Source organism: Sinocyclocheilus rhinocerous, unplaced genomic scaffold (genome assembly GCF_001515625.1).
Source record: "Sinocyclocheilus rhinocerous isolate Xijiao unplaced genomic scaffold, SAMN03320098_v1.1 scaffold314, whole genome shotgun sequence".
Taxonomy (NCBI): domain Eukaryota; kingdom Metazoa; phylum Chordata; class Actinopteri; order Cypriniformes; family Cyprinidae; genus Sinocyclocheilus; species Sinocyclocheilus rhinocerous.
Window position 1 is genome coordinate 1,466,312 of NW_015630021.1, and position 21,505 is coordinate 1,487,816.

At 35.3% G+C, this 21,505-nt stretch overlaps 3 protein-coding genes across 4 annotated transcripts; 2 read left to right on the forward strand and 1 right to left on the reverse strand.

Moving 5' to 3' along the window:
- Nucleotides 1-7,862: 7,862 nt before the first annotated feature.
- LOC107739535 (uncharacterized) lies at nt 7,863-10,604 on the forward strand. The gene is made up of 5 exons (XM_016551683.1): nt 7,863-8,101; nt 8,853-9,322; nt 9,731-9,785; nt 10,264-10,384; nt 10,533-10,604. Exons 2-5 carry the CDS (start codon nt 8,870-8,872, stop codon nt 10,570-10,572), a joined length of 669 nt encoding a protein of 222 aa, XP_016407169.1. The 5' UTR covers nt 7,863-8,101; nt 8,853-8,869; the 3' UTR covers nt 10,573-10,604.
- Nucleotides 10,605-11,813: 1,209 nt separating this feature from the next.
- Nucleotides 11,814-16,501, reverse strand: pla2g4c (phospholipase A2, group IVC (cytosolic, calcium-independent)). Of its 2 annotated transcripts, XM_016551681.1 has the most exons (14): nt 16,443-16,501; nt 16,196-16,221; nt 15,933-16,044; nt 15,444-15,586; nt 15,159-15,357; nt 14,235-14,343; nt 14,032-14,172; nt 13,891-13,956; nt 13,537-13,734; nt 13,258-13,377; nt 12,979-13,071; nt 12,584-12,738; nt 12,299-12,473; nt 11,814-12,003 (listed from the first exon to the last, which is right to left on the reverse strand). In XM_016551681.1, exons 1-14 carry the CDS (start codon nt 16,443-16,445, stop codon nt 11,825-11,827), a joined length of 1,719 nt encoding a protein of 572 aa, XP_016407167.1. In that variant the 5' UTR covers nt 16,446-16,501; the 3' UTR covers nt 11,814-11,824. The 2 variants fall into 2 exon arrangements, with proteins under 2 accessions (XP_016407167.1, XP_016407168.1); XM_016551682.1 differs by lacking the exon at nt 12,979-13,071.
- Nucleotides 16,502-17,947: 1,446 nt separating this feature from the next.
- On the forward strand, nt 17,948-19,821 carry LOC107739536 (prostate-associated microseminoprotein-like). The gene is made up of 4 exons (XM_016551684.1): nt 17,948-18,025; nt 19,141-19,251; nt 19,397-19,505; nt 19,594-19,821. The coding sequence occupies exons 2-4, from the start codon at nt 19,143-19,145 to the stop codon at nt 19,778-19,780; spliced, it is 405 nt and encodes a 134-aa protein (XP_016407170.1). The 5' UTR covers nt 17,948-18,025; nt 19,141-19,142; the 3' UTR covers nt 19,781-19,821.
- Nucleotides 19,822-21,505: the final 1,684 nt, after the last annotated feature.

Below are 21,505 nucleotides of genomic sequence, written 5' to 3' on the forward strand. Positions count from 1 at the left end.
TATATATATATATACAATATGCAGGATCTGGGATTTTTGTTGGCGCTTTACTTTTTATTTTTATTGATTCTTTTTACCTCCCATTTTATTGCAGAAAAATTGAGAAAATATTACTATGGTTTCTTCTGGAAAATACTGTACAGTAAAAAGAGGATGTGTCGAGCGAACTGATAATGTATTTCCACTTACAATGGGCATGATTGTGTCCTTCAAGCTGGTTGGTGGGATTCATGTGCCCTCTAGTGGTGCAATATTGTGCTGGTAATTTTTGTTAGGTTGCAACCAGACAATAAGAGCATTCACTTTAGTATTTGTAATCTGTGGATCGTGATAATCATCAATTAATTTCTGTGTTGCACAGCTTGGTTTAATACAGATGTGCTATAACATTAAATAATACTTACCGTATTATTTGTAAAATCTTCGGATGTACTTTCTCAGTGACCATGATATTTCCAGTTGAGATTAAACATCATTGTTCAGTTGCAGGGCCAAACCAACTCTCGTCATTCATCTGAAATTAGAAACAACTACTTATTTCTGTCATTTAATGAATACTTTACCAATAATATTCATAAATATATATTTTTTTAAATTCTTTTTGGAACTGATTGATCATATATCTCAATGATCTGAGCCTATACACCTCCGTTTTTGAGTGAACATTCCCAAATTTAACCACAAATAATGCCTTTTTCACTCAAAAACTGAGGTGCATAAACTCAGATCAATGAGTTCCAAACCATTATAAAATACAAAACCTGTGCTAACTGAAAGAAGATTTGGTGATAATATAGAATAATGACAGATATACAAGACATTTTTAAAAGGCTGATCATTTTTGACAAGGAACACCAACTCAGGTAAAGGATTTTCAGCACTGCACAAGGGTTAATTTGGATATTAAACAATTAGATATCACATCATTGAAATAGACAATGCTGAATGACATTAGAGAGGAAGCCAGTTTTCCAACTTTACAGGAAAGTTTTTCTCATAGACTGATTACACTTAGTTTATCTGCTGGAATGCAGCATAAAATCCAGACTTTAACGCATACCCTTCAGTAATGGTGTTTTGATTGCAGATAAAAGCAAAACAAGGTGTGGTGCAGATCATCACATACATGGTGGTGCGGTAAAGTTGGTTTTATGTTGGACGATCGTTAGACATTCGATCTTTTCTTCAGCATAAATTTTTATGTAATCGCATAATAGTCATGCTGTATCACGTTCAGATCACATTTAAAAGTAAAATTAACAATAATATTATTCGATTATGTAATTGTTTTAGCATCAGAAGTGAAAAATTCTTCACAACGACCCCCATTTGGGCAAGTCAAGTTAGGGAGTGTCTCAAAAGTGCAAAATCCACAATAAACTTGGTTAAAGGCACAATATGTAATTGTCGCCGCTGGAGGGAGCGTATTCAAAATAAACAAAGAAGCAAAGGCGTAGTTTGATGACGCCGTGACTAAGTGTGGAATCATGGGAGTTGTCATCTTCATCCCCACAGCCGATGCAATCTGACGGGACTCGGGCAGAAATCATGTTCATGGATGAGCTAATGATTTATTAACGTAGTAGAATGAAGCAGGTTGAGGCTGGAAGCATTCGAAGCGAAACTAGGCCGCTGAACGAGCGTGACACACGGCTCGAAAGCAGTGGAGCTTTTATTATGCCACATTGGACCGCTTCCGCTCCTTCCGGGCGTGTGTATGTGGGGTAAAGCAGCGCTGTTTTATCATACTAGATACATTTGAAAGTTCTGTTATAATGCTACTCTGTGCGGTCGTCACCGGTCTATTAAAACGCACAACATATTAAAGCATCTTTGGCGTTTCCATGTTTTCTACAAAACAAAACCGGAAATCGAGGGGTTATGACGTCATTGGCAGGCAACACAATGACACTATGGACACGGTCCGTATCACTAGTTAAAATTGCTTATTTCTCTGGATTTAAACATTCTTTGAAACATTTGGGATAATGTAAGTACACAAGTCAGCAAAATATATAACACTGTTATAGTGGTTTTTGGATATTTAAAAAAAAAAATCTTACATATTGTGCCTTTAAGAAAACCTTTTCCACGCAATTAGTTCAGGTCCATACAACAAGAGTAAAACAAATTCAATTAAACAAATTATGATTTGTTGAACCAACGTAACATTATTTGTTTAATTGAACTTGTTTTAGTCTTGTTTTTTTAATGAATTTTTCAAATATACAAATCTATATAACTTCCTGGTCATGTGACCCGATGATGTCACGCCAGTTGTAATATCTTCACGAAATCCTGACACACCATACACGACTTCGATTTTGGAAATATGATTTTGTCTTTTTTTAAATGAATTTTTCAAATATAAAAATCTATATAACCTCCTGGTCATGTGACCTGATGATGTCACAGCAGTTGTAATATCTTCACACAATCCTGACACACGTCAAGACACTTTTATTTATATAGCACTTTATAAAATACAGGTTGTGTCAAAGCAGCTTTACAGTGTTAAACACGAAAAACCTGTGCTGATAATACTCTTGGACAATAGAAAACAGTCAGTTCAAGTCAGTTCATTGTTGATTCAGTAATGTCAGTTCTCTTCCAATAGTGTCTGTGCAGTCAAGTCAACAATATTGCCAGAAATTGTGTCCCCATCTAAGCAAGCCAAAGGCGACAGTGGCAAGGAACCAAACCCCATCGGTGACATTAATGGAGAAAAAAACCTTGGGAGAAACCAAACTCAGTTGTGAGCCAGTTCTCCTCTGGCCAGACGAAACCAGCATGGTGTGATTTAATTCCAGGCTGCAAAACACGTCAGATTGAGCAGAGGACTCGTCTGGTTCTTGTGGCCGATGGCCGACGGGATCTTCACAGGGGATCTGTCTCTAGTCTAGTCTCTTTGTCTAGATGAAATGGTCTGCGCTGACATTCAGGGCTGTAGAAGTCATCTCTAGGTGCTGATCTGATCTGTGATAGGATGATGGCACCATGTATGGCTGCCACGGTGTGGAGCTCCTCCTGTTCTTTTGCTGTTTTTGTTTGTTTGTTTTGTGTTTAGTCATGTTTTACCAGAGACGAACTACTGAACATAAGGCAACACACACACCAGACAAAATGTTTCCAGTTTTTGATTATTCAGACGCTTTGTTGGATGTTCTAGTCGGAGGGACAGCGGTCCTGTTCAAATGAGGGAAGCATAATTTCGTAATGTAAATATTTTTGTATGAGAAATGTTTGTGAATATAAACCGGCCTTGTGTAACAATATCAGGTCACTTGACTTAAATAATTGTCTAAAAACAGCAAATATATATTCAAAAGAAAAAGATATGAATGTACAATGTGTGAAACATGTTTATGAATATAATGCAGTGGGCGTGGCAACATGAGGTCACATGACCAGTAACTTATATAGATTTGAATATTTCAAAAATTCACCAAAAAATACACAAAATCATATTTCCGAAATTCAAGTCATGTAAGATATGTGTCAGGATTGTGTGAAGATATTACAACTGCTGTGACATCATCGGGTCACATAAGCAGGAACTTATGTAGGTTTATTTCAATAAGACATTCAGTTTACTTACATATTTATAACAGATATATTAATCATATAAACGTCTTTATCTATACTTAATCTATTTGCAAACATAAACTACACATGTAAAAGGATGACGTTTTTAGTGTTTTCATGGAATAATGCACATATTTAAAGGCACAATATTTAAGATTTTAGCCCTCGTGAAATCGGGTTTGGATTGGAGGGGCACTTCAATAAGACCGAAAGGACAGCGATTAAATATCTATATATAATATACATATATTTTATATTACAATGTTCTATATGTTATATTTCTAAAATAAAAAGATTGGTTTCTTAAGAATTCTAAATTTCTACATACAATTCTCCCTATCCAAAACCCCATTCTCTAATTTGTGTAAAATATAACATTAAAAATATATTTGATGGATTGTAATTACACAATAACTCAAAATAATATAAAAACAACAGCAAGAATATTTCTAAATATTCATTCTTATTCAATTCAGGCCAGGACCAGTCTTTCAAATTACTTCATGACTACAGACATGAGAGCGACAGGTCTGTAATCATTAAGTCCAGTGATTTTGGTTTTTTTGGGGACCGGAATGATGGTGGAGCGTTTGAAGCAGCAGGGAACTTCACACAGCTCAAGTGATCTGTTGAAGATCTATGTGAAGATGGGGGCCAGTTGGTCAGCGCAGACTTTTAGACAGGCAGGTGATACACCATCTGGGCCTGAAGCTTTCTTTTTTTTTTTTCTGAAGATTTCTGTTTTCTGAAGACCCGTTTGTATGTGTCTACAGACTGTGGGGTGGTGTCATGTACTTGATCTTCCTGACCAGTCCATACGGATGCTGGGTCGTTGGCTGAAAACTGTTCTTTCAGCTTTTCAGAGTAGTTTTTTTTTTAGCCACTCTGATCTCCTTTGTGTCACGATCATGGACTTTTAGTTTTTTTTTTCCCCGCATGTTTCACTTGACCTAGGGTGCTTCTCAATTCTTATTTGTGCATCCTCGTTTCCTTTCCTCACGTCTTAGCTCCACCCCTTCAGGATGCGAGGGAAGTACGCAAGGGAAAGACGCGAGGCTGAAGGAATTGAATCAAGTGAAATGATATATCCTCGCTCCCTTTAGCGTCACTTCATCAGCTGCGCTAAAGGGATTTGCCCTTATGTTGTTAAAGTTTGTTATTTAAGACATTCATAATAAATATTAATAAAGCAAGATGCCCTGTTTGAAATATATGACATGTATGGTTTATTTAAACTGCAAAGGTAAAATATAAATTAAAATTATTACAACAGATGTGAAAGGGGAGGAGAATTTAGGTTTAGTCATTAAAACACTTCCGGAGGGAAGTAATTTCACAAGAATGAACGAGGAAAACTCCCGTGGCAGGTAGAAAGGTTCACAGTTTACGAAGAGTGCCTCTAAATTAGGAGAACATCTTCTTCTGAATACCAACCTTCATTTATGTAGAAACATAGTCCACCGCCTCTTGATGTCCAGTACAGGCATGGCCAAAAGTTTTGGCAGTGACATAAATTTTGTGTTTTGCAAAGTTTGCTGCTTAAGCTGTTGTGGTGTTCATTCACATTGTTTCTAGATTATTGTGAAGAGTGATCAGATGCATTTTAAATAATTGCTCAAAACTTCTTTTTTTTTTAACTTTTTACAAAAAAACTAATTTCATTGTTTTTTTATCCTGACACAAAATGACCAGCTAACAATAATTGACTAATCATATCAGCAGCACATGTGAAAGTGTGAATGAGTACTAGTCAGGTAAAATCACTATCATGATTTTGATATCATACTAATTAGATTGTAAGAGCAGACTGATTGCTATAAAAGGAGGGAAGAAGCACTTCCAATCATTGTGTTCTTGTTAGCAATGGTTACCTCGTAAACATGTGCAGCCGTCATCTCTTTGCATCAAAATGTCCTCACATGCAAGGAAATTGCTACAAAAAATATTGAACCTGAAAGAACCATTTACCGTATCATCAAGAACTTCAAGGAGAGAGGTTCGACTGCAGTGAAGAAGTCTTCAGGCAAAGTTATTTTCTCTGATGAAGCTCCCTTCCGACTGTTTGGGACATCTGGAAAATCGATTGTTCAGAGAAGAAAAGGTGAACGCTATCATGAGTCCTGTGAAGTGCCAACAGTGAAGCATCCTGAGACCATCCATGTGTCTCTCATAATTCTGCCCAAAACCACTGTCATGAATAAAGAATGGTATCAAAACGTCCTGCAAGAGCGACTTCTTCCAACGATCCATGAGCAATTTGGTGATGATCCATGCATTTTCCAGCATGATGGAGCACCATGTCACATAGCAAGAGTGATAAAGATGTGGCTCGAAGATCATTACATTGAAAATGTTGGATCCGTAGCCAGGCAACTCCCCGGATCTCAATCCCATAGAGAACCTGTGGTCAAGTCCTCAAAAGGCGAGTGGACAAGCAGAAGTCCACAAATTGTGATCAACTCCGAGTACTAATAAGGCAAGAATAGATTGCCATCAGTCAGGATTTGGGCAAGAAGCTATAATATCCAGCATGCCAGAGCGAATTGCAGAGGTTATGAAGAACAAGGGTCAACTCTGTAAATATTGACTCATTATATTTTTTTGCCAATAAAAGCCTTAAAAACTTTTGCTTGTTTTTCAGCATGCCATAGAAAAATGTGGAAAAATAATCTAAAAATACTGAAGCAACAAACTTTGCAAAACACAACATTTATGTCACTGCCAAAACTTTTGGCCATGACTGTAGTTTGTCTCTGGTGAAAATGATAGTAAAAGAATGACTAAACAAAGGACAAACAAACAAAAACAGCAACAGAATGTAATGCAACCCTTCAGCAGTGGTGTTTTGATTGCAGGTAAAAGCAAAACAAGGTGTGGTGCAGATCATCACCTAGTTGTGAAAGTTAGAAGAAGGAGTTAAGGCCACAAGCTGTAGGGATAAAGAATGTGGTGCGTTTCATATTACAAAACGACAAAAGGTCAGTTTTTGGATCCAGTTGCAACTCCAAAGCATTTATGTATGAACCAGTACTGTGGGACGGCATGTTACAATAGCCCTCAGCACTGCAAACATATAGTAGTGGTAAGAATATAGGGTTAATATCGCTGCAAATGATACTAGTCTAGTTCAAATATCTCTATGGATGCAAATTTACAGTTGCTCTATGAACGAACTGTACATTTCCACCAAGCTAAGTTAAGTCATTCCTGCACCACAGAAAGTAATTGTAAAAATTATATATATATTTTTTACTACCTTTACAAATACGCCATTGTCATACACCATTGATAGAACAAACAGATAAAGCCACAAGCCACTGGGCGAGTCACTGTCGTGGTGTAGGAGTCGATTAGATCATTAATAACACTGTACTATTATGGAAGGATTTAGAAAGCTATATCAGTAACAGAAAATGTGTGTATTTGATCTGCTTTTTTCTGATTTCAGAATGACATTTTGGAATGTAAAACAATAGGCTTATATTATGCAATTATTTAATTAGGAATTTATAAATAAGAAGCGAATAAATAATAATATTATTAATAATAATAAACAAACAGGGTAATTTATCTCTGATTATTTTCTATATCAGGTTTTAAATCTCCACAGACATGTGGATTAACCTGAATGTCTACACCGAGATTGAGCTGTGGTCTGTGTGATCTGTAGATGGCAGACCTGAGGTGCATTGGTGCAATTTCCTTGAAGGTCTTGAAAGCATGTTTCTTGAAAATTCCTTAGCTGCTGTTCAAGGTATTAAAGTCCGGAAGACCAGAATAGCACAGGTGGCATATGATGTTATATAGCAGCCTGTGTGCCAACCGTTCACTCACGCTTGTGTACACATAGCCACAGTTGTTTTCACTATGTAAATATTAGCCGCTGCAGGCCTCATTGAAGTTTGAGGAAGGACAAGGGTTTTCACAGCCAGCTTACATTCATCAATTCAAGACTTCAAGAGTACAATAAGGCTGAGTTTAAAAAAAACACTGATCTAAGGAGTAAAGTTCAATCAAGACCTGAACGACATAAAAATTAATTAGACACTGCAAAATTAAATTAAAAAAAGGTAATCATGCACAGCAATAAAAAAAAGAAAAGCAATAAAAAAACATGAAAGAAAAAAACAGCAGACTGTTATGTTGGTCGTATGTCTCTTGATGGCGGTGATAGGCTAAACCAACATGATTTTTTTTTAAATCGGCCACTAGCCTGTCATTGGAATGAGAAAAAGCTATTAAAAAAAAAAAAACAGAAATGAAACTTCTTGCTTAACTAGTCAGACCGGTCTTCTGTGAATGAATGAGAAGGAAAAGTAACAATTACGGTAGTAGGCTATAACAGAAAAAAAGACAGAGGGACAATTATTTTACTTTTGGTATTTTTTGTTGTTTTATGCTGCTTCTGTGATATTGTGTTCTGTGAGTGTCAGTTTAATATTTTTTTCACTCCGAAGCAACCCTTGTTTGTGGTAGCAAAGATACTCTCAGAGTGCGTGTACGGCTCCTGGCAGAGGTGAGTTTTATTATTATAGCCTACTCATCTGAATGACATATTCATGCTCTTGTAAATGTAGTGCTAAAATTTGTAACAAGTCTCTGCTATGTTGAGGGAGTCTCTCTCAGGTGAAATCGGGTTCGGATCGGAGGGGCACTTCAATAAGACAGTTACTCGTTTTTCTGGTTTTAAATGTGTTTGGGCCCTTTAAGACCAGATTGAGCTAAGAACAGTTTAACGAGGCTGTGGATGGTCTAAACCAGGGGTCTCCAAACTCGGTCCTGAAGTGCGGTGTCCTGCAGAGTTTAGCTCCAACTTGCCTCGACACACCTGCCGGGACGTTTCTATGCCTAGTAAGAGCTTGATTAGCTGGTTCAGGTGTGTCTATTTGGGGTTGGAGCTAAATTCTACAGGACACCGGCCCTGCAGGACCGAGTTTGGGCACCCCTAGTCTAAAAGACCAGCAAAAAAGCTTAGGGTGGTTTACTTGAGGCAGTTTTCTTTTCAACAGGGATGTAAAAGAAATAGGCTATAAGGTATGAAAAGAGCCTGTGACTGAGGCCATTTATAATAATTCAAATAATTTCATTTAATATATTTTTTAAAAATGTGTCATTATGACTGTAAATTAATTATTTTTTATTTTCATTATGACTCAGTTATTTTTAAAAATGTTTTATGACTGTAAATTAAACGTTTTTTTTTATGTGACATTATGGCTGCAAATTAATTGTTTTCACCTCGTTTTTCTGTTTGTATTTTCTTTTAGAGACCAAACACTTATTCATGCATGCATGTATATCACTTTTTCTCAAAACAGATAAAGGTACTAAAAACCTCACTGATGTAAGGGGGGGAAAAACACTGATAGGAAATTTGAGAATAAAACCAATTTATAAGCTGATTAAAAAATATATTTTGGACATCATAGCCATGGAGAGGAAGTCATGGTCGTCCCTGATCCTGTGTTTAGTAATATTTGTGATCATGGGCTTGGTGGGATATATACACTTTAAAAAGGAATTGGTGAACAAACTAAAAAATGAAGTAGAGTTCTCAGAGGCAGAGGTGAGAGAAAAAGAACTAGATCTGAATAATTACGGTTTAGCAGTTGAACACACACAGAAGGAAATTGACAATCCAGATAAGGAGGTCAAGGAACTTCAGGATGAGGTCGGGAAATTGAACTCTGCTAAGGAGGAAAAGGACAAAGAAGTTAAAGCATGCAAGGACTCAGTGGTGAGTGAATTAAAAAAAACTGGTGCATAAAAAATTAGCAAAATTGCATGTCATGTATATGACATGACAATATGGTATAGTGTTGTAAAGTATTTTCATATTGTTTGATATGGGCTGTGCAAAGCAATGGCACTCAAACTAACAACTGCTGAACTGGCAGTAACCAAACAAGTATACCCAACACCACTGTCAGCCAAATTCAAATCTAATTAAGACTAATTAAATCATTGGTCACGAGCAGTCTTATATATGTATTCATTTATTTGGTTGTTTTGCTGTGGTATCTGCTTTGGCTAATTCTAAAGAAACATGGCATGCTAAGACTAGAGGCGGTGTTTTATGTAACAAATGTTGCAGTTTAGCTCTATTCTGATTTCTTACCATCTGCCTCTGTGTTGTGTTTCATAGGCGGGGTTGAGTAATGATGTTGCAGCCATGGAGAAGGAGAAGAGTGACATTGATGGTATATTTAATGTTTAATGTTTATTAATTAATGTTTAGCAAGAAAGCCCCAAATATGATATGAACTGAAAATTAAGGCAGCTAAATATTTTCATGTATAGAGACCCACTTATACTGTGTGAAAAAAACATTATTCTACAAAATTAAACAATTCAAAAATATTTAATATATTAATAATACATATTAATCATATTTTTTACTGTCCTGAACAGTATGTTTACACATACTCCACAAGACAAAATAATAACTGATGATCCCGTTTAAAAGTTTACACATCCTTGAATCTTAATACCTGGATGATCCACTACTGTTTTGTGATAGTTAGCTATTATCGTGTTGGCTTCTTGAGCATCAGTAAATGTTAAACTTTAGTATACTTTAGGTTTAGGTTATAAAAAAAAAACTACCCATGAAAAGGAAGCAAACAAAGACCAACAAAGAAAAGAGATGCTTATAGTTCTCTCTCTTGATCTTTTGAGGTAAAAAGACAAAATGGAATGAAGAAATTAATGGCCTTAAGCAGAAGCTCCAGGACCACAGTCCAGTCTGTGCCTATGTGAAGACCACTGCAGAAGATCTCAAGAAAGAACCTACCATAAAGTGAGTTTTCGAAGAATGTCTTTCTTCTGATTAGATATGAATGCACTCATGATATGAAAACTCGTCACCAACATAAATTATCTTGATTAATCTTGAGTTCAGAGTTTGAATTCATTTTAATATCTGTATTTTCTTTTTTTTGTTACAGGGAACTTTGCCCTCAAATTCAAATTGTAGTTAAAGCATAACGGAAAGAAAACCAGCAGTCTGAATTCAAGACCGCATTCTATAACAGGATTAAACAGATTATCTCATTGAAAAAGTCTTTTCTCAAGGGAAAGTCTAATCAGATCAGTGTAATTTGTAACTGGTTAGCAACCATTCGACAGCTTTGAAATGGTGGATTTATACATTCCCTCAAGGAACTGCATGGACCATCTGCATCTCTACAGATGCCCTTATGATGTAACCTTAAAAATGGTTTTATAAATAAAGTTATTGATTCTCTATTATAAATTGGTTGTTATATTATTGCTGAACTGTAAACTGCTTTGATTAAGGTATGGAGACTCTCCACAGAAAGCTGAAGACTACATTATTTTGCAGTCTGTTTTATTGTGGGTCTTAAAAACATTGGATATAAAATGAAAGCATGCATACATTTTGATTAAACATGATAGTTGCTTCAATATCAATTTTGTAGGTTTGCATCTTCATCATTGCTTTGGGATATGGATTTTGGAAAAGAAAACATCGCTCAGTGGATGCCATGATAGTGTTTATACTGTCATATACTTTATATCAAAACATGTTGCTTTATTGCACTATGGTATTACTAAAAGAAAAAAAAAGATCTGTTTCTTAAGAATTCTACTTCTGTACTTATTACTTATTCCCTATCCAAAACCCTATTCCCTGTCTGTCTAAAGTATAACATTACAAATGATTTATATAATGGAAAACAAATCAAAATATTGAAAATATTCGTTTTAGTTTGATTCTGATGCAGTAATCTAGGATAACGTCACACAAATGCAGGTGATGAACTGAGGGACACATGGAGAAGCTGTAATTAAGAGTTACAACTTGGTAACAGAATATTTTTGGTGTGTGTGTGCTTTAGCTGAGGCCAAATTGCTGCATCGTGTTTCATGCCAAAGGGTGTTGGAGAGACTCTTTTTAATATAACTTTAATAAAAGAAGTCCGCCACTGACTGATTTCAAAGATATTAGAGGCTAATAACTTGCTTAACTTAACTTAATAGGCCTATATTCATTCCAATGACCAAAATAACAAAAAATACAATTCAATATAACTTGTTACGTATTTTCTACAAAATGTTTTTATATGCTGATGTTTGGGTCTCTATCACTCCCTCATACAGCTCAGACAAACGAACCCTCTCATTCTAACCACCTATTCTTTGCTGCCATCTAATGTACAAGAACGAGAAATGCCAGCGAATTTTTCATTGTGATGTGACAAACCACACCTGAGAATCAACAAAAGGAACAAATATGTGATTGCTTCCTTTGGATGATTTTCTTAATCTCTGTCAGAAGGCTCCTTTTGTTATTTTTGATGTTCAATCCAGCTTTCTCCAGTAGTTCCTCGATCAGGTCACTGGAGTAGGGACCTTGAAAGGTCGTATATGTATGCTTCAAACGTTTAATTTCAGCTATTAAAACAGACATTTTAGAACATTTGTGAGCTTTCATGTTTGGCTTTTATGCATGATATGATTATAAAATTCTTAACCTTGACTCTATTAATATATACTATATTCATTTATACATTATTAAACATAGAAATTATTATTATTAAGCATTGAACAATCATTAAGCAATAGCTGGACATTACCTTTATCTTCTCTTGACTCTATTAATATATACTATATTCATTTATACATTATTAAACATAGAAATTATTATTATTAAACATTGAACAATCATTAAGCAATAGCTGGACATTACCTTTATCTTCACAATTCACAATGTTGAAAAGAGGAATATGAATTACAGCCGGTGCATTGTGGCCTTCAAACACATAAAAGTCCTTTGGAGCAGATTTCTCTTCTTTTGACATTTTAGGAACTTCAGGGAAGTCAATGCGTAGTCTTTTGCACGTTTTAGCTGTTTCTGTTAGTGACTATGAATTTAAACAGCATAAAAGATTATGTATGTGTAGAAGGAGGGAATATTATTAGTAAATATGCACTATGCAGGTTAATAAGAAAAAACCGTACGCTGTTAATTCACCTCAAACGGGTCATTTTCACTGAAATCGAGTGAAACGATGAGATCAATGTGTCTCTCTCTCCTCAGCAATGGTAAAAAAGGTGAGTTGATGGCGATCCCAGCATCAACATATTGCCTTATTGTCTCTAGACAGACAGAAGGAGAAACCTCCGCCGCTGGAATGATGATAAAATGTTTTAAAATTCTTTTTCATTTAATTCCGTTACAATATAAGAAATTTGAAGGTAATACAAATATCCAAGAGATGAAACTTCCACTCTAAACCTTAAATGTACTAGTACAGTAAGTCTATGGCCATTTAGATATGTAATGCCAGTATTACAAATGTCACTGAACTCAATGTGCTGTACTCAATAATATACTGTTTTCATTTATTAAATAATTATTTTACTCACCTGTCATGTTGTGCAGAAAATTGTATGTTGTGCCCCAGACCCAGCAAACTACTAACTCAATGCATTTAGCAATGTTTTCCCATATCCTATTGCCTATATTAAGAGGATGATTACAAAACATAATGGGTCCCTTCCTTCTTATCGGCATAAGAAAATAACTAATTAAGCTGGCTTTTCTTACTCCTCTGATCACAATATCTATTATAGAAATAAATTACAGAATAGATTACAATTAAAGTGGGTTTTGAGTCCCAGACTATGCATAAAAGAAAAACTCACATGTCAGATTCCAGGATGTCTGCAGGTCGCATATATATAGTGTGTATTCCTTAACGGTCTTCTTGTTCATTTTCTTTGACATGGTGAACAAGTTCTCATGTTTATCTTGCTGCAGATTTCCTGAAATATATAGCATAATTAGATCATGCACTGAATAAGCACACATCACCTACAGTCTTCATTCAGGTAACAAAATGTGTAAATTTACAATACATCCTTCAAAGCAGCCTGTTATTACTCCTATGCTTAGCTTAAATCTATTAGTAATGTGATGGATACCTCTCAGTAAGTCGTTCAGGAATGTAATATGAGATGAAGGATCCTCCTCTCTTAAAACCAGACGATTCACTTCCACAAGATTCAAAAGCACTTGGCCAGCCTCGTCAGCATGTGGAGCGCTGAGGGAGCGAATGTCTGTTTGTTTTATGTCTGAAGACGCATAGTCACCCATCATGTCTAACTCACCCGAAATTAAATCTAAAAAGAACAGGTATCTTTATGTTTTGCAACATCACAGAAATAAATGACACTTTAAAGTATATTAAAATAGAACATTTATTTTTGATCAAATAATTTATAGTTTTTAATATGCATACTGTATTTTGATCAAATATTAATAACAAGTGAACTTACCTTTGATTAAAGTTAACAGTTCCTCTAGTATTTTCTCAATGCTAGCAAGAGCACTACCACAGAGACCTGCAAAAAAAAAAAAACTAATTCAGCAACCAACAAAATAGACTGATGACCAGGAGATGTGTTGTTTCAGTTCACCTTGCAGGAACATCATGTCCATCTCGGGCTGGTCTTTTATTTGAGCTCCTTGGTCAAACTGACTTCCGAAACTGGAAGTATCTACAAAGGCCCCGGTGATGGAGTAGCCAGTCTCATGTGGCGTGATCTCAACAAACGTATCTATGACAGAACACTGTAAGTCACAGGCACAGTATACAAACATACAAACATACTGATATTACCTGCATCTAGTTTATCCTCATGGCTCTGCTTATCAATCACGGTGTAGATGGGATAAGGATCTTTTGTGCTCTGTTTGCTTCTCAGATCAGAGAAAGTTTGCTCATCTATCTGTAGAAAAAAATCAGCTCAAATACTTAAATATAGTGTGTGTGCGCGTATATATATATATATATATACATTCAGTGAGGACACATTACATTTATTAAAAGTGACAGAAAATATATTTACATTGTTACCAAATAAATTCTATTTGTAATAAATGCTGTTCTTTTGAACTTTCTACTCATCAAAAAATCCTGAAAAAAATGTAGCAGTTTCCACACTGATAATAAGAAATGTTTCTTGAGCAGAAAATCAGCATATTAGTATGATTTAGGATCATGTGACACTGAAGACTGGAGCAATGTCTACTGAAAATTCAGCTTCGCTATCACAGGAATAAATTACATTAAAGTAGTAAACAGTTATTTGAAATTGTAATAATATTCCACAATATTGTTGTTTTTACTCTATATTTGACCAAATAAATGCAGCTTACGTGAGTTATATATTTATACAGTATAATATATAATGTTCATTTGTGATGTGTCTTGTAATGCTGCAAAGTCTGAAGTAACCCACTTTGAGTTGAGCTACCTAACTGATTTTAATATAATCTGGATGAAATGTAAATGAAAATCCACAGAACAATTCAATGTCAGTACAGTGCTCCACTTATGTTAATATTTGACATACAAGTATTAATCATGTTGATTTGCCTAAAAACATGTAGAAAACTTTTTACACCACGGGTGGCATGCAGTTACTCTACTGTGTATCATACCCAAAACACCATTTAGCTGTGACTATTTTTAATATAACATCAAATCACAGCATTTCATGCCGTAGTGCTTAAATTATGCAAACAAGATTACTGCTCTCACCTCTTTCACAATCATGGTTATATATAGCACTGCCCAGAAGTCTGTCAAACTGAAGTTGTCTTTTTCTCTGTAGTATTTTTTGAGTTTTTTAAATTTTTCCTTGAAACTGATGTTTCCACCAAGTTTATTTTTAATGTCTTCTTTCACTTTTTCCAGCTTGCTGGACCAATTAGGCTCTTTGTATAAAGACACCATGCACCTTATGAAGAAAAAGAGGTTCAGCATTTGTTTACATTCAGCTGGATCTGATGAGCTAAATCGGAGTTCACGTGTTTGTTCACTTACCAGGTCGATCCAGAGAGTCCAGCAAGATACAGCACGCAGTCCAACAGATCATCTTGAAACAGTGCAAGCAGTGATCCCAGCAAACCCAACATCGCTCTTTCACTTCCTCCTGAAGCCACCAGTGCGATGTTGGGCATCTCTTCCTGTAAAGAGTAAACACCACATTTATGAAGTGACTATATAAAAAATGCCCCCTCTTCTGTGAGGAGTTCAGTCATCAAAGAATGAATTTGGCTTTGTCAAGATGACCTGCCCAAACCCTTCCAAGAAAGACATTTCCCAACAACAGAACTGCTCTCTATATTTGCACTTGATTGTCAGGGTTTTAACATTCTGTAATCATGTTTTATATAATTCATTCCGGTTCATTTACAGGGTCAGGATGAAATAAACCACTAATTTATCACTTTTTTATTAACAATAAAATGAGTTTAAATGGCTTACAAACTGCAAAATTAATTAGTCTGGGAAAAGCTGAAATACACTTACCAGGCTACAATGTATCTCATGTCTTTTAAGACACTCCAGAGCTGATTCTCTCCTGCTGGTCACATGGTTCTTCTCAGCCTCGTTCAGTGAATGTCCGATTCTCACTGTAATGCTGTAGAAAATCAACCAGGGACAGAAAATGTTCCAAACAACTCCATCATATAATACATTAAATATGAATTATCATGCATGTCCTGTGACGCTGCATGATGAAAAAGGAGCAAAAATGATTTCACTGGTATCTAAAATATAAGGAGTATTACCATTCACTTTGATTTTCTTCAGACATCTGTAAAAATGACATTTTTTAAATGTTATGAATATTCAGAAATATTTAGTTTCGATCTGTTCTGAACGGTATGGTGACTGTTTGCCAGCATTGCTTAATTATGTTTTTCCTAGTCTCAAAGCATGAAATCTTCCAAATGCAACATTTTAGTGAAAAAAAATATTTAGAAACCAAACAGAAAGTGATTTTTATTTTTAAAAATCAGTTTTAAAGGCACTTACCATTGCTGCCAGCAGTCGAGGTTTGCAAACCAAACTGAAACTTTTTATTGAGAGCGATGTGCTTGGAAACAGGAAATATAAGACAGTTTAGACCAAGCAGAACAGGAGTGACTTCTTAAAACAATGCGGTTTTCAAATCTAGATGAGACTTGTACTTAGTACAACAGAACGGAATAGAACATTTCTAACAGATTTTTTAAATAATTTGTCGTAGTTTTATGTGAAAGGTTTAAAAAAAATTCACAATGTTTCTGTTTTTACTGTATTTTTTTTATCAAATAAATGCAGCCTTTGTGAGTCTAAGAGACTTCTTTCAAAAACGTTAAGAAAATTTTACTGACCCAACATTTTTGAAAGGTAGTGTACTTTATTAAAAGTTCCAAAACATTCATCACTGTGCACACTTGGCTAAAACTGTTATATGTTATGCTTATAATTAGCATAAAGAGTTTGTAGCAAGAGAGGTTAGTATGAATGTGTGTGTACAACAATATACTGAGCTGCAGGTGTGTTTGCATTAGCAGCGCTGTAAAGATTGAGACGAGACAGACAATAAAAGACAATTGAACAAACACAATCTTGTCTTCCCAATCATCTCTTTACACTCGGCTATCTGAAGCCCCTGAGCTAATACGTTTATCCACATCTCACTGCCATAACAACAAACATCCAGAAAGATTGTAATAGATTTCCATATTCACTAATGAATGACAAAGAAATACATTCAGTCAGACACAGAGGTTGTAAGAGCGATCAATGACGTCAAATACTCTGCAGGCATGTTTGCATGTGTGTGCATGTGTATGGAACACACAACAGCATGTTATCTGTGTGCATGCAGCCAATACCATGTGTACAGATGCTGTTTAACACACACATGCAGACTCAGACAGTGACGTCAACCATGATGATTAAATACAATCCAGTGAGTGACCTCTCCGATGTCAAGTCAAATATCATCAGCATCTAAGAGTTATAATGTGACCTCTGACCTCTGAAAAGGCAATGTATGAGGTAAGCATAAACCAGAAGCAGACACCTTTGTTACAATTATGTAACCACTGAAAAAGCAATATCTAAATGAAGAAAAGACATTTAACTTGTAACAAGACTCATATAGAGTACAAATATGCGTTGCTGAAGCTAATGTAGTTTTAATATAATATAATATAATATAATAATATAAAAAGAGTTACATTCATACAAATATGCAATGTTTTGGAGTTCCTGAAGGCAATTTACTCATTTTTTTGTCAATTAAGGTTGTAAAAATACATAATATAATATAATATAATATAACAATAGAAAACTTAGTAATTTAGGCAATTTAGGTTCACTCATCTTATCAGCAGTAAAACATTCTGTGTGCACAGAAAGAAAGAAAAGAGAGCAATAGAGTGAGGATAAACATAAATGACAGAGTGGGGGAGTGGTGAAGACGAGAGGAGAGAAATGCAGGTATATAAAGCTGCTGTATGACAGAGCATCAGGGAGAACACATGAACACATTTCCAGACAGAGAACACCAGACGAGGACAGAGCACGAAAACAGGAAACGAGGGAAAAAGGAAGAATCCTGAAAGGTAAGAAACTGATTTGTTTTCCTTTTTATATTATCTCTTTAACAATGTGACGCTAAAAGGATAACCAACTTTCAAAAGACATTATTAAGAACATAATATGTGAAATAATATTAATAATATTAAACTTTATTTGTATAGCACCTTTAATACACTCTGAGAAAAAAAGGTGCAAAAATTTTACTTTTATGGGTACAACAGCTTGTCACTGCAGCAGAACCCCCAAAGAACACATTTGTACCTTCTTTACCCATATAAAGGGTTCATAATAGCACCATAACAGTACATATTACTACCTTAAGGGTACTTATTACTACTCTAAGGTACAAAGATGTCCCTTTGAGGGTACAGCCCCAGTGACAAGCTGTTGTACAGGTACATTTTTTGCACTTTTTTTCTGACAGTGTACAAGGAATGCAGTACAAAGTGCTTTACAATAATAATAATAAAAAAAAAAAGTCACCAAACACATCACATGAAAACAAATAAAAATACCATAATTAATATAAGTATAAAAATGAAACCCACTTTATAATGACAATAAAAGATTAAAATAAAATTAGAAGTTAATAGCTTTCTTTTAAATAATATCTGGCTTGGTAATGTATTCCAAATACACAGCTATATGCTACTATGGGGGGGAGAAAAGATGAGAAATTATAAATAGGAATCAATTAAAAATTTATTTTTGCTGTACGGAATAAATGCTACTTTTATCCACCATGTAACAACAATAATAATGTGATCTAACCTTTTGATAACAAGAACAAAGCAACAAAAAAAATCTATTAATGCTGTTTGTGCTGCATTTGCTTAGATTAAATATAACACTTTATTTTGAAATAACCAACAATGCCACACAATCCTATAAGTATTTTTAAAGCACACGTTAATTTTTCCTAAAAACATTTTTAAACGTAATAAAAGCCCTCCTGATTGTAAATATCCTATCATCAGTGAAATCAAATGGCTTATAATTATTTTGATGCAAATCTTTCTTTTTCTGCAATTAAAAACACAAAAATATCACTGGTAGCTCAGAGCAGCTGAACCCAATAATTCAAACAACTCAGAATAAATCTATAGTTGCTCATTTACCCTCCATTTTTTTCTTCTAGACATGCAGACAAACGAGATGAAGGTTTTACAAGCTGTGTTTTGCGTGGTTAGCATCCTTCAGCTCTGTCATGGAGTATTCAGCAGTGGAGAATGCAACTTCAACGCAAAAGGTAAAGTGGAGTAAACAATACAATATAGGTTGGGCTAAACATGATGTGTGACTGAAAGTGTTAAAGGGGTCATATGATGCGATTTCAAGTTTTCCTTTCTCTTTGGAGTGTTACAAGCTGATTGTGCATCACCGTTTCGCTGCAGCCAGCTGTGAGCACAATGGCCGTGTATTTGACATCGGGGAGGCCTGGATAAATGACGAATGTTTCCAGTGTGTGTGTTTCGAGCCTTTTGGAGTGGGCTGCTGCGAACAGTGAGTTTCAGAGGCGCATACTTACATGACTATAAGCACTCTGATGCAGCTGATGTTGAAGCTCATTGTTCTTGTCCGTCATCTCTAGAGGAAAGCAGCCAGTCGATTTCCCGCCCTGGTGCAAGGCCATTAGAAAACCAGATTCCTGCACAGTTGCTGTGGTGATGAAGGCCAACCATAAACTTCCCTGTCTGTTTGGGGGGAAAACCCGCCTGTGGAAATCAGAGAACGACCGCACTACTGAATTCACTCATACAAAACACAAATTCATTTAAATATACAGCATATTCACCATGTTTCACAATGTACATATAGGTACACACACTGTTCGAAAGTTTGTGGATAGTAAGATATTTTACTGTTTTTTTTGAAAGAAGTCTCTCTTTTTTTTTTTAAATAATTTAAAATAACTGTATTCTACTGTAATGTATTTTAAAAATGTGATTTATTCCCGTGATAGCAAAGCTGAATTTTCAGCAGCCATTACTCGTCTTCAGTGTCACATGATCCTTCAGATTTAGAAATCATTCTAATATGCTGAATTGATGCTCAAGTCAATGTTTAAAACAGTTGTGCTGCTAAATAGTTTTGACCCAAACATTTGAACAGTAGAGCACACACATTGTTTGAATATTATTTGAAAATATGAAACTACTGAATCTAAGTACAGCAGGGTCTTAATTATCTAATAATCCTAACCATTTCAGAAAGTGTCTTAACATTTCAAAATTCTAAAATTTTCATTTTTAAATTAAATGTAAATGACTCGTATGTATAGCATGAGTAAAAACTAAAAGGTGAAATTAGATTCCCCCCCACGATGAACAAACAGTACTGATGCCCATCTCAAAACTGTGATATTTTTGTCTCTAAACAAATATCAGTGACTGTTTGAGAGTGCATTTTTCTGTTTCAAGTAACCACACTACAGATAATTCTTAAATAAAATGGCAATAACCATCTGAACGTGCAAGAAAACCAGAAGAGACCCAGATCCTGAGAAACACCAGTTCAGTGACAGTAAAAATCATGGTCTTTATTTAAAAAAAAAAATGTAGGTATCATTACACAAGATACAGACAGTAACAAAGTGATTACACATCATTGTGGGCTTTTTCCACTTAAAATTATGTGTTCACCCCTTTTAATCTTTATACTATTAAGTGTTACATTTCGCTCCCATTTACTGTGTTCATAATACATATTTAGATCTGCATGGCTTTTGGAACTTTCGAATCTGGCAGTGCCACTGCTTTGAACTCACTAAAAAAAAAAAAAAATTCATACTCTTCAACCTTTCTTCCCTGGATAGAATATGGCTCTTTAAAGCAAATAAAACGAACTAAAAATAACAAAACGGGCCACCTGAAGAAACCATGACTTGGCCTCCTCTGCTCAAAAGATGTCCACCATAAGCCCATAACAGTGCAGGATTTCAAATAGTGGTTTGCAAAAGTAAAGTTGTGTGTTAAAATGCAGGGGGATTAAACCCAAAAAAAGAATACATATATTACTCAAACTCCAAATGGAAGCAAATGCTTTTAATAATAAAAAAACAAAAAGTTCATTGCGGCATGGTTGTGCATACCGTTACAGACCACATGATGTGGCTTTGGTCCCAAAACCTGTGACGCCGACAAACAGGCAACAGAAACTTGTGCAGGACGAAGTGTGAAGAGGTAAGAGGAGAGCAGTGGATCAGGCATCAACAAGACCAGCAAAAACATCCTGTCACATGATCAACAGGAAAAAAGGATCTAAAGCCAAGCTGAGACTGAGACTTTTATGGCACAAAATGTTAAGTAAATCAGCCTCCAGTAAAATTAAACAATTATTGAGAGAATTGGCTGATGGTCAAAGACCAAAATGCTACCATATGGCTAGCATTTAACATTTGACACTTTAGGAATACCATAGCAGATTGTTCCTGAAATCACTTGGGATTTTCTGAGGAGATGAGCTTTTGAAGTACTTTTGAACCATCGAGAGGCACCACATTT